The sequence below is a fragment of the Dama dama genome, chromosome 18 (assembly GCF_033118175.1).
Source record: "Dama dama isolate Ldn47 chromosome 18, ASM3311817v1, whole genome shotgun sequence".
Classification (NCBI taxonomy): Eukaryota; Metazoa; Chordata; class Mammalia; order Artiodactyla; family Cervidae; genus Dama; species Dama dama.
Genome location: NC_083698.1, coordinates 48840017 through 48852656, shown reverse-complemented (window position 1 = coordinate 48852656; position 12640 = coordinate 48840017). Strand labels below are relative to the sequence as shown.

General features: G+C 42.9%; 2 protein-coding genes across 3 annotated transcripts in view; one reads left to right on the top strand and one right to left on the bottom strand.

Moving 5' to 3' along the window:
• Window positions 1–12640, top strand: part of ST7 (suppression of tumorigenicity 7) — a 309424-nt gene that overhangs the window by 286425 nt on the left and 10359 nt on the right. The window lies entirely within an intron of this gene.
• WNT2 (Wnt family member 2) overlaps window positions 5218–12640 on the bottom strand; it is a 48525-nt gene continuing 41102 nt past the window's right edge. The window contains exon 5 of the mRNA XM_061165300.1: window positions 5218–10668. Coding sequence (XP_061021283.1) covers window positions 10439–10668 — 230 coding nt within the window. The 3' untranslated portion in view covers window positions 5218–10438. The remainder of the gene's footprint in view (window positions 10669–12640) is intronic.

Here is a 12640-nt window from a genome sequence, read left to right as displayed (position 1 = left end):
ACCCTCACAATTGTCTATATAATCTACCTAGGGATCTTATTCTGTGATAGTTGTATAAGGAAAAATGCTTACATGTTCAAGAAATATGAAAATTGCTTTTGGACATCATCTCACTCTATTTATTGCTCCAAAAGAATGAATCACGTTCTAGGCAGGATTACTTTCCCTAGATTTTATTTACTTATTTATTTTGAAGACCACCTTCTCCATGATCTCACATTTCTTAGCAGTTTTCTCACAAATTAAAATGCATATCTAGGGACAAGTTTTTTTCATCATGAATAAACATGAGTGTAAATCTATTCCATACACTTTTAAAGTAATAAAAATTCTCCACCCTCTCCTCTCCCCTAATCCATTGTTTAAAATTCCATTTAGACAACAATTCTCTCTTACTCCCCTACACTCCCCAGATATTCATGTAAAGACTTATTCTTGGTTCCCTTACATTCTGAAGAGAATTTCTTTTGCTAATTTAGCCACCATCAGAAGTAATCCCAACCACAAGGCTGGACTGAGTAAGTTGTAGACTAGAAATGAATTGAATGTCAGTTCCAATAATGTGTACTACCCCAGTTCTGCTGGACTGTTTCTAGACCAGAAGGTAGAGAAGAGATCATCTGTTGTTTCTAGAACATTATCTAATACTCTAGAGTTATACAAATCTTCCCAGTTTGCTTTATGGAGAGAAAGACCACCTAAACTTCTTGTTAAACAAGGTAAAAATGTCATTATTGCTACTAGATGCTAATATCATCTTCATAAGCACTTTATACCTTTAAAATATTTTAAAATACAGTCTTACATTTGAATACAATTCTGAAATCTTTTTCTTGAATACTGTTGCTAAGAAAATTTAAACCATCTCCCTATTTTAGGGTAATAAGGCAAGACTATTATGAAAAATATTTTAAAAATTATTGACATGTTAATTCAACCTGAGTAATCAAGCATTAGATAGGAATTTGGTGAAAACTCTTGAATAAATCATAATCCATGTCATGTTTGAATTGATACATAGTATTTTTGAACCCTCTTCAGTTATGGAGTCAATCTCCCCCTAACAGAGTAAATAGACTTCTTATGACCAGAAATCTTATATTTTCTGGAAGACTCTCAAGACCATTGTATTTTAAATATAAGTACCTTGTTAGATGTATAACTAATAGTCACTTTCTAGAAGAGCTTTTTTACATGTGACTGCACAGATGATTTGCATCTGGCTTGCACATAAATGAAATCAGAAATCCTCTGGCAGTCCACATGTCCACTGAAAAATATGTCATAGAACCAACTAAGTAGTTTTCACTAACCCCTTGGACAGAATACTTTTTGAGTTTTTTTTTTTATTTTATTTATTTTTAATTGGAGGATAATTGCTATACAATATTATATTGGTTTCTGCCATACAACAACTGTTTACAGGGAAGAAATGGAGATGCAGACCTAGAGAACAGACTTGTGGACACACAGGGGAAGGAGAGGGTAGGATAAATTGAGAAAGTAGCATTAACATATATATACGAGCTCCTTGAGTTTTAATCAAGGAGCTGGCATGCTAGAGAGATCAGTGGAGTGAGACTTGCAAATGAATTTTGAGTCCAGATTCTCTCTCTTATAAGCCTTTTTATGATCTTGAGCAAATTACTAAATCACTTTGAAACTTACCTAGAAAAAAAGAGGATAATCGTATCTATATCTAAGGGTGGCTCAAAGGACTAAATCCAGCCACGCATGTGGAAGTGCTTGTAAAGTAAGAAGTGAAATATACACGTCCCGTGTAGCCCCCCAGAAGCCTCTGGGCGAGGGAATGTCTGTGTTTCCAGTATGTAGCACTGTGGTTGACTCACCGGAGATGCTTAACACAGACTGATGGAATGAATAGTTGTTCTTCCCTGAAGATGATTCAGTGTCTTGCTTACATCACAGTTCAAATCGGTGACATTTGTTTTGTTTTCCCATGAATAAAATGAGGAGTTGGGAATAAATTATGTGCATCGTTCCTTCCAACTGTGGCATTCTGTGATTCCATGAATTTTAGGAGGATTCGTACTGCTCTGCTGAAATCCTATATCCATATGACAGAGCAACATAATTTTCAGAAACTCTGAAACTTAAAGTTGTTTAATTCTATGTCTACAGTATTCAAACCAGAGGGATCATCTTGACCCAATCAGTCAGCTCAGAAAAACATTGATAAATGAAAATTACCAGTGAATGATGGGTTAATAGCCAGAAGACATATTCAGATTCATTTGTCTGTATAGACAGTCTTCTGAGTAATCCTTACTCCAGTTACTAAATGCTGTAGAGGAGGAAAATTTCTCATCTGTGAATCATGAGTCTAATAAAATCTCTAAGGGCTGGTGTAAATACTTTAAAAAACATGAGCGCTTATTATTTCATGAGAGTTGTTGAGAAGATAAGGCATTGTTTATAGTTACGGCAATATATAAGAAAATTAAATCCCTACTCCTTTCTTCTTCTAGCTGTCCTCTTAGGCTGGGAATATTTGTCTTGATTAAGCACAATTCAACAGTGACGACTTAAGAGTTCAAGGCCTTTCATGAAATCTTCATTACTGTTGGAGAAAAATGGTCAAGGGGCAGATGCCAAAGTTTATGTGGGTGGGTAGACTTTTGGAGACTACAATTCAAATTTCTTTTTCTGTATTTCCTGATACTGGTTTGGCTGGTGTGCAACCTCCACCTGTAACATGAAGCCCCTAAACATTTACAGATGGGTTTGCCAAACTCCCCAGCCTCTGCCCAAGTAACCCGTATGAGCAAGCCAGCCAGTGGATACTGGATGCATCTTCATCACTGAAGCATTTGAATTGAGTTTACAGGCAGTAATGTGATTCCTCTCATGCATGGAACTTAGGAAAGCCTACAGTGCTATTAATATAGGATCGTGTGGACTGCCTGGGGAAATCCAGAGCCTGTGATTCAATTACAGGGGCTTTCACACGGTTAGTCAGTACTCGGAAATTACAAAATCAAGCTGAGTCCAAAAATAGTCTAAATAGTAGATTGATCATGTTGATCAGATTTTACCCATGCTGTATTATCTAAAACTGGATCATAGCATGAAGGAACAGATGAAGAGTTCCTTTGTTCATCCAAGTGGTTCTCATCTGCTCTTTACTTCTGTGTGTAGCCTAGATATAAATCCAATTTGACCCATGAAAAATTGTCAAGTAAAAGAAAACAGGCTTTCCATGTCCTTCCTTCAGCCAATTGTCATCCTACCCAAGTTCTCCAGTCAGCTGGGATCATGCTTCATGTTGTCTATAACCAGTATCTTTCTTCTTCCGCTCTGCCCCACCTCACATCCAGCACGTGGTGGCCCTTTCCCACCTTCGTTGGCAAATGTTGGACAGCTTTCTGAATGCATTCACGTCACTAAAATATCACCCACGCAAGGTTAGGGTACTTGTAATAGGGACAACTGTGTGTTTTATGATAGGTTCTGTGTGTTTGTGTGTGTACAATGAACAACCTGCAGCTGATACCCACCCTGGTCTTCCACTGAAATTTTTCACTATCTCTTGGCTTGAAACTCAGACTTCCTTCATCTTGCCATGTCCCCTGTTGGACATTATCCTCCTCTGTCCTGAGAAGCTCAAAATTACTCAGCTATCATATTTTGGGGCTTTTTATTCCTATGTTGTGAAACTGAGAAGTTCCTAAGAAAAATTCTGCTTCCAGCTTCTAAAACCACATTATTGTTTCCTCTTGCTGACCTTTTATCCTGCCTTTGATTCCTGTCGGCAGAAACCCAGGAGCCCCGTGCTTTCCCACCCTCCCAGGACACAACAGCGTAGGTCTAAGTGACCCACAAGTCCCAGCCTGGCTCATTCTCTGTCTGTGTTGGGAAGTGCTGTGACTACATCCTTTCCCAAATCTCTCTTCTCAGCTGGTCTTAATACTGAGAATTAATCCCATTAAACTAAGACTCCCAAGGAGATGTTCTACCTGACAATGGCAGGAATATGTGTGACTTAATTGTAATAAGAGGACTTAAAATGATGGACAGGGAGGCCTGGTGTGCTGCAATTCATGGGTTCGCAAAGAGTCAAACATGACTGAGCGACTGAACTGAATTGAACTGAAAATGCTAGATCCTCAGTTCTCAACCGGGAGCTGTTTCACTGTCACCTCTCACTCCCCCCACCCCCGAGGGCATCCGACAGTGTTTAGAGACCCTGCCAGTTGTCACAGCGGGGAGCAAGGGAGTTGCTCCTGGCTTCCAGAGATTAGAAACCAGGGTTGCTTCTAAAGATTCTCCAATGTACAGGACAGTCCTCTTGTACAAAGGCTTAGATAAAAGGGGAATTTCGTTGACAGTGTCTGGGCAAAAAATATTTGGGGGAAATGCCCTTTGAAAAACACATGCAGACACATGTTTTGTGTTGCCACCTCTTCTTCAGATCATTCAAGTGCGGGAGTTTCTAGAAGGAATGAAGGGACTCTAGAGGGACCAGGCGAAGCCCAACTAGGGGGCTGATCACCTTGGGGTGCTTGAAGTACACTCAGTACCTTGCTTAGTGAAAGTGAAAGTGAAGTCACTCAGTCACGTCCGACTCTTCGCGACCCCATGGACTGCAGCCTACCAGGCTCCTTCGTCCATGGGATTTTCCAGTCAAGAGTACTGGAGTGGGATGCCATTGCCTTCTCCTAGTTGCTTAGGTCACCCCAAAACATAGTTCATCAAGGAAGAGAAAATGCGTGGAGGGGCGGATTTCCCTTGCTGTGGGAGCGTTTATTTCCATTTTCTGAATTTTGCTGCTTGTATGTTAAGTGGCACACACAATCCGGATGCACAGATTTCAGTGAAGTCGTTAGAGATCTTACATGTTTTTAATTAAGCTGAGGGAAAAAAAAAAAAGTTAGCCAAGAGCAAGCACTGATACAGACAATAACAGAGAGAAGTTGATGGGGCGGGGTCTAGCTGCCATGGAGAAACCTGATAAATGCTACCAAAGCATGGTGGTACTGAGAGGTGGTGAGCACTTAGATGACAACCCCAGGAGAACACAGGTGAACATCTGGAATAATTCTAGACTATGTCTTACCTGTGAACTCACAAGATAGTGAGTTTTGTTATCAGTGATACCGTTATCAGTAAGGTATGCCTTCCCTGAAAATCTTTACAGATTGAAAGACACCTGTTAATCAAGTTGTTAAGTGTGATCCTAAAAAAAAGACAAGGGAATAATTTCCATAACTTCTTTTTACCAGAGGATTTGGCAAGACTATCACAAGTTTAGAATAACAAAGTCAACACTGAAAATTTGCTTTAATATGTTTTGATTTCGCAGAAAATGTAGACTTGTAAATAACAATAGTTCTTTGTAACAGTCTGCCTGACACTTTTATTAGCTTTTGGACGTGGGAGGTTTGGTTAAACAAGAATCTATGTGAATATCAGGGGGAAAAAAAACTAGATCTGGAACAATGATGATTTAGAAAAATAATGATCATGTTGGGCTTTGCAAGCCACCTGTCACCTTGCTGATCCCCAGAAAAATGTAAAGAACATTCTCATGGATGAGTGAAAGTTTTCTCTGCCTAGGTAAGGAGGAGGTTAGAATCAGCACGCCTTAGTTGTCAGCTTACACCAGCGGACCGCTTTGCAGAAGGTCAGTGCAGACCTGACAAGAGCAATTTACCCGCTTTGGAACTGGGAGGTCTGTTTGTTGACAGTGCAACTCTTGCTGTTAAGATAAGGAAGCTCAGGTTGAAGTACAGTAAACAGACAAAAGAATGGTTCTGGTCCATTGGATACCTCTCTGAGCCTTTATTTTGAGAGTGGGCAAGAGGGGAGATGAATGTTCTTTAGCTGAGCAAGACATCAGCCCTGGGCCAGCCTTTAATAAATGAGAAGTAATAACAATATCCTGGCCTGAAAATACCATCAAGCCCAAGCACGTGTATAGTCACGTTGGCTGTCCCAGCAGAGAGAGGCCTGCTGTAGGTTTTGTAGAGTCAATGTAAGATTCTTTAATAAGTTAATAAGGCCAAGAAATGCCGATGTGAAGTTAGATTTTTCTGACTTTAAAGCTACCTTCTTTGAAAAAGAAATATGATACCTGATGTTTTCAAGCTTTGTAATGACTCCTATAAAAAGGCAAATGGTTGTGACAATTGAAAACATCTCTTGAAATTAACACTGGCAGCTGGGAGCAGAGCTGGACACGAGGTATGGACAGCTGAGCAATGGCCTGAGGCTCAGGGCCTCCAGATGCCTTAGAAGTCAGTGCTGGGAGGGGACAGGGATGCAGCAGCAGCAGGAGGCTGGAGGTTACCCACCAGAGCTGAAAAAGCCACACTCCACCATTGCCAAACTCAGCTGGTCTCTTAGTTACAATAGTTACCTGGCTCTTTCCCTCTCACTTCTCCTCCCATGATCAGGCCATGTGCAGATTAAATTGCCATTTTTGGTGGATCTTCTGGGATGCTGTGTCCAATCTAGTGACACCCATCGTAAGGCAGAGCAGATAGGCAGTGTTCTATGCCAGGGGTGCTTGTACCTCTGCTCCCATCCTGAAGCAACTGTGGTCCAGTAACAGGTCAGGGTCCCCCATCCCTGAGGGGCACAGAGTCAGAGCCAAGTGTGATCATGGCTCCAGGGGTGCTTGTGCTTGAGTTTAAGCCATTTAAGGGGATAAACTTCTCTCTCCTTTTCTTTTCTTTATAATATTTATTTAGCCACTCTGGGTCTTAGCTTTTGGCACATGGGATCTTTGTTTCGGCATGCGGGATCTTTAGTTGTGGCCTGTGAACTCTTCAGTTGTGATGTGTAGGATCCAGTTCCCTGACCAGAGTTTGAACCTGGGCCCCCTGCACTGGGAACACAGAGTCTTAGCCCCTGGGCCACAGGTAAGTCCCTAACTGGTCTCTTAAGGCAAGGTGTTAATGCTTTCAGAGCGACCGTCCAGGATGCTGTAACTAGAATGCACCTTGACAAAGGGTGTTCACAGAATAAAAAAAATCAGTTGGCACGACAAAGCAAATGAACAGGCATGATCTTGGGCTTAGAAAACTTCCATTTCTAATAAGATTTTTTATTGAGGGGGAATTCATAAGGGGATTTGACCTGAATGGAGTCTCTCATTGTTTTATTTTGGGTAACCTGTGCCGTATATTCCCTTAAAAGCCTGGATAATCAAGAGTTTAGTATCTTTTAGAGTCATGAAACATTGATCCTTTACCAAGTGCTAGAAAAAATGAGTTTGGAATTATCTTCACCTTTTAAAAAATCTGGAGAATTTCCCCCAAAGAATGGAGATTTTCTCTTTCATAAGTAACAGCCGGTAAAAATATTTCACTCTCTTATTTTGCCCTCCACAGTGGCTTCATCTACTGCTGCTTGAGAAGGTTGCCATAGTCTCTCTTACAAATTAGGGCAATTTATGCAGCAAGAGGCAATTTATGAACAAGGGAACATGGACATGCCTTGTCCCCTTGTTCCTTATCGTGAAGGATACATTTCAGCATAAAAAGAAAGTCAGATCTAAACATGCCATGGATAAACAAACAATGAATGAACATCCCCTCAAGATGTTAAAATTGCTTAGAATCTACTAAGTTAATTCGGAGACAAACTAGTTTCATTTAAGAGATAAAGTGCCTAACTCTCTTGAAGACTTTGAGTATGTTTCTGTTTATAGGAGCATCAGGGTAATGACTGGTATTTCTGTGGATCCCTTTACATCTTTTGGTCTTAGTCTTTCCAGATACAGGCTGAGGGGAGCTAAAATGTCCTCCAAAATCCTTTCCATGTCTAACTATATCCATTGATTTATGACTTCACAATTTATCCAGCAGGAAGAGATGTGCTGATGGTTTTGGGGTCCCTGAGAAAGACTCCGTATCTTTCCACATAAGCATCAGTGTAACTAAGACTGAGTCTCACTGCTCCGCCTCCCAGGAGACCCCCAGGCCCACATTGGAACCATGACACTCCACTCCTTCCCTCTGAATCCATAGAATGAAAAGAAGGAATAGCCACTTTGGAAAAATTAGACGGTAAAGCATCTGCCTACCATGCGGGAGACCGGGGTTTGATCCCTGGGTTGGGAAGATCCTCTGCAGAAGGAAATGGCAACCCACTCCAGTACTCTTGCCTGGAAAATCCCATGGGCAGAGGAGCGTGGTAGGCTACAGTCCATGGGGTCACAAAGAGTCAGACATGACTGAGTGACTTCACTCTTTTTTAGGATTTGGCAGTGAGGGCAAAGAGATAAATCCTGTCATTTTTGAGAAGGGTGATTGCAGCCATGAAATTAAAAGATGCTTACTCCTTGGAAGAAAAGCTATGACCAACCTAGACAGCATATTAAAAAGCAGAGACATCACTTTGTCAACAGAGGTCCATCTAATCAAGGCTATGGTTTTTCCAGTGGTCATGTATGGATGTGAGAGTTGGACTCTAAAGAAAGCTGAGCGCTGAAGAATTGATGCTTTTGAACTGTGGTGTTGGAGAAGACTCTTGAGAATCCCTTGGACTGCAAGGAGATCCAACCAGTCCATCCTAAAGCAGATCAGTCCTGGGTGTTCATTGGAAGGGCTGATGTTGAAGCTGAAACTCCAATACTTTGGCCACCTGATGCAAAGAGCTGACTCATTTGAAAAGACCCTGATGCTGGAAAATATTGAGGGCAGGAGGAGAAGGGGACAACAGAGGATGAGATGGTTGGATGGCATCACCGACTCAATGGACATGGGTTTGGGTGGACTCCGGGAGTTGGTGATGGACAGGGAGGCCTGGTGTGCTGTGGTTCATGGGGTCACAAAGAGTTGGACACGACTAAGCGACTGAACTGAAACTGAAGGGACAAATATCATTGTGCCAAAGGACTCCATAAGGTTGATATCTATAAGCCTTGGTCTAAATGTCCTGCTCTAAAGCAAGGATCGAGAACATGAAAGCCAGAATATCCAAGGATGAGCAGCATCGGTGATTTGACACAAGATGCCTAAAGGGAATAATCCTGTTAGTTAGCGTAGCTGTGTGAAGAGATCACATTTAGATCTAGAACCTAATTGGACAGGGCAGAAGGAGTACCTTCATGTATTTCACCTTTCCTTCATCTGATACATTAAGTAGGGCAGGCAGCCTCTCCATTTCCCCTGGATGTCAATTTTTGGTTTAGGGCAGAAGCTGGCCATAATTTGCTTATTGATGTTTCCATAATTATAGCTGGGTCTCTTAACTATAGTCTCCAAGTTACGATTTGTTTGCAATATAATACACTAGAGTTACCAACTTCATAAGCAAAGTTACATGTCATTTGCTTTAGGTTAGGGTATCTTGTCATCGTATAAGCATTAAATGGCACAATTAAATATGACAGGTCTTAACAGTGTGCTTGAAGGGAGATGAGTACTTGCTGATGCTCCCTTGTCTACGTGGCCAACTTTTAGGCATCTGCTTATGGTAGAGGCTGTCTGGGCATGACTTTGCTTTGGAAACCTCTCTGTCAGCATTTTGGTTCCCTGGTCTTATCATTTCAAAAGTGTTCATTCTCAAAGCCATTTCAGTTTCAAAATTCCATGGGCCACAGGCATCACACCAAGTAGGAATTTTATTCCCCACTTTCCCCCTTATTTGTACAGATACGTTTTCTAACCTTCCACTCTCTACGCTACTTTCCTCCATCTTCACCCAGTAGTTACAGAATACTGCCAGATCATCAGTCTCCTTTGTAATTCTCTTCAAATCTCATTCCCTAAAAGGTTCTTTGTATTGAGCAAACAATAATGCAAAGCAGTCACTTTCTGAGGCTTTTGCTATTGCACAGATTCCAAACTGTACCAAGGGACAACAGACCCACCTTGTCACATCAGATTTTAATATGGCAACAAATGCCTTGAAATACATGCATTTGAAACCTGAAGTTTATTGAAAGCCATTTTTCTCTAGCCAATTACCGATTACCCCAGAGGTAGCAGGCTGTGAAAATCACTTCATCAGGCAAAAGCCTTGCTTGGTCTTTTTAAAAATTAAAGTTAAATCAGTGGGTATTGATCCTGCTTTCTTTACTTTACCCTCCAGAGAGAAGTATAGAATTTCTTAACTGTGAACATTTGTTGAAAAACACAGAGGAAGCTCATTTGAGACACTTCTTCTCTCTGGTCATCTGCTCTAGAAAGAGGAAATGTCTAGGGGGCTGGGAACAGTGACCTGGCCCCTCCGCTCCTCTAACAACCTGTTGTGACCAGGAAGAGACTTGTCCCAGGATGCCAGAAGTCAGAGAAAATAGGGCAGACTGAGTGTGCAGCATGTGGCCCCAGTCCTGGGCCCCCAGGGAGGGGGAAGGGGCTTCTGTGCCTCAGGAAGTGTCTCCCAGAGAGAACCCAAAGGCCCAGCGTCCTTGCAGATCCAATGAAGTCCTTGTGGGAGGGAAGATGGATGGTAGCCTCCTCCGGGGTCATGTCGGAGCCGCCCAGTCGGGGCTCTTCGGGGCCTTGCACGTGTGCACGTCCAGGGCCTCCACGCAGTCCTGGCAGCGCACGGCACAGCACCAGTGGAACTTACACTCGCACTTGGTCTTCCGGGTAACGTGGGAGGTGTCGTAGCCTCTGCCACAGCACATGACTTCGCAGCTGTCCATGCCCCGGGAAGTCAGGTTGCACACACGGCCCGCTGTACCCAGGGAGCCTGGAAGACAAGTCAGGGCATGTTACTGAATTGGTGGGGGTGGAATACAGCATGCTTCTGAAGGAAGGGTTCCGAGATCATCCTCCAGGACGGGGCCCTGATGCCACCTCACCACAGCCCAGGGCTGGACCACGCAGCACGTGTCAGCCTCGGGGGCAGTGGTAGCGGCAGCCACATCCAGGAAGGATGGACATGAAGCCCTAGGGCTCTTCTGGGCATCCTGACTCCAGCACTCCCACTGTAAGTTGGATGAACTTTTCTGCTTACCCTTACCCAGCCTTGGACTGATGGGTCACTGAATGGCCAAGGCCAGATCAGAATGAAAGAAGGACCTGTTCTGATCCTCCCTCTCCTGACCTTAAACTGCACTAAGGAAGCAGTGGCCTAAGTTAGCTCTCTTGGAATCTGTCAGGGTATGGAACTCTTGCAAGGGAGGAGATTCTGCCTCCCTGGACCTGATTAAACTGGCTTATAAGAAAGATTAGAGAGCTCTGCTTGCTGAAGGGGATGTGTGGGCACCATTTGTGTAAGGCCTTGAGGAGGGAGCCATACTCAGCCTGGTTTATCTTTTGTGCTTTGGTCTAGTGGGCCATTGAGATGTGTGTGAGACACCTGGTTGAAGACAGGATTCTAGGTCTTTGATAAACAAAACTGGCATTGCCAAAAATGGCAATTCATATTTACGTATTTGTTTCTCCAAGAATTTCAAAGATAGGAAGCCTCTTAATTGTTCTTTTCCTGGGGAAGCACTCAGAATTCTTTTACAAGAGTGTTATCAGACAGCAGAACCAAGTGTAGTGGACATTTTTAGAGGCTGCTCAGCTTATAGTGATCCTTTGTGCACAGAGCAGGGAGCCTGGCAGCAATAGTAAACGACATGACTCTTCTGTCTTAGCGGCAGGTGACTGGGCCAGGGGTGGGCACTGACTTGAACTGGGCCACTCAGGTAGATTTCCCTGAGGATTTGTGCTTCTGATGGAGACAGTACAAACTCCAAGTATAAACTCAGTAGCCGTTGGCAGCTGTGTACCATGATGTGGTCTGTGGATGAGAAGACATCACAGAGACAAGACGAGACAGATGTCCAGAGACAGTGAGGACAAGACATGGAATGAGAATGCTGCCCAGATGCTGGACTGTTTTCTGGACATTTCTCTCTGAGGTCTGGCTGCATTCCAACATTTGGATTCCTAGACACCCTGTATCCTTATAATAAATTTCCCCTTTTAGCTTAAACCACTCAAGTTTCTATTACTTGTGATTGACAATCCTAAATAATCTACAAACCTAGAGAAGCTAAACTCTTTACTGAAAAACTAAAAAAAAAAAAAAAAAAACTTTTATCAGGATGAAAAGGACAGTGACTTCATTTTCCGTTTCTCCATTATTTAACTAGGAATTTCTCCCTCTTTATAACTCCTCCAGTGCCTCGTGACTCTGTTTATCACATTCCGCCCTGTGTTCCAATTATCTATATAAATGTCATGTTGCCCTGACTGTCAAGGATGACCAGGGAAGCAGCCAGGTTCAAGCAGGGCACGGGGTCAAGAAGAAGAGGAGGAGGGGCAGGACTTGCTCTGCGTGATCAGGCCACGACCGCAGGAAGACAGGCAGGGGAATTTCATAAGGACAGGAAGGATGGCAAAGGGCTGGGGTCAGGGTGGCGGGTGGGTCAGCCAGGGATGGCTCGGGGCCTACCTCCTGCTGAAGAAGCAAAGGGTTAGAAGAGACAGCAGCTGGGCCCAGATTCGGGGCAACCACCAGGACAGTACTCAGAATTACTGTGCAGAAAGGACTCACTGCCACATGCTGCCTCTTAACAGCATACCCATTTATTTAATTCAGTAAATATTTAGTGAATGCAAATGTGTAAGACATTGTGCAACTACTTGAGGTTTTGGTGGTGATGATGAGGAAATAAAATAATTAGGATTTTAGTTCAGTTCTGATTCTCAGGAAACTCATAATACAA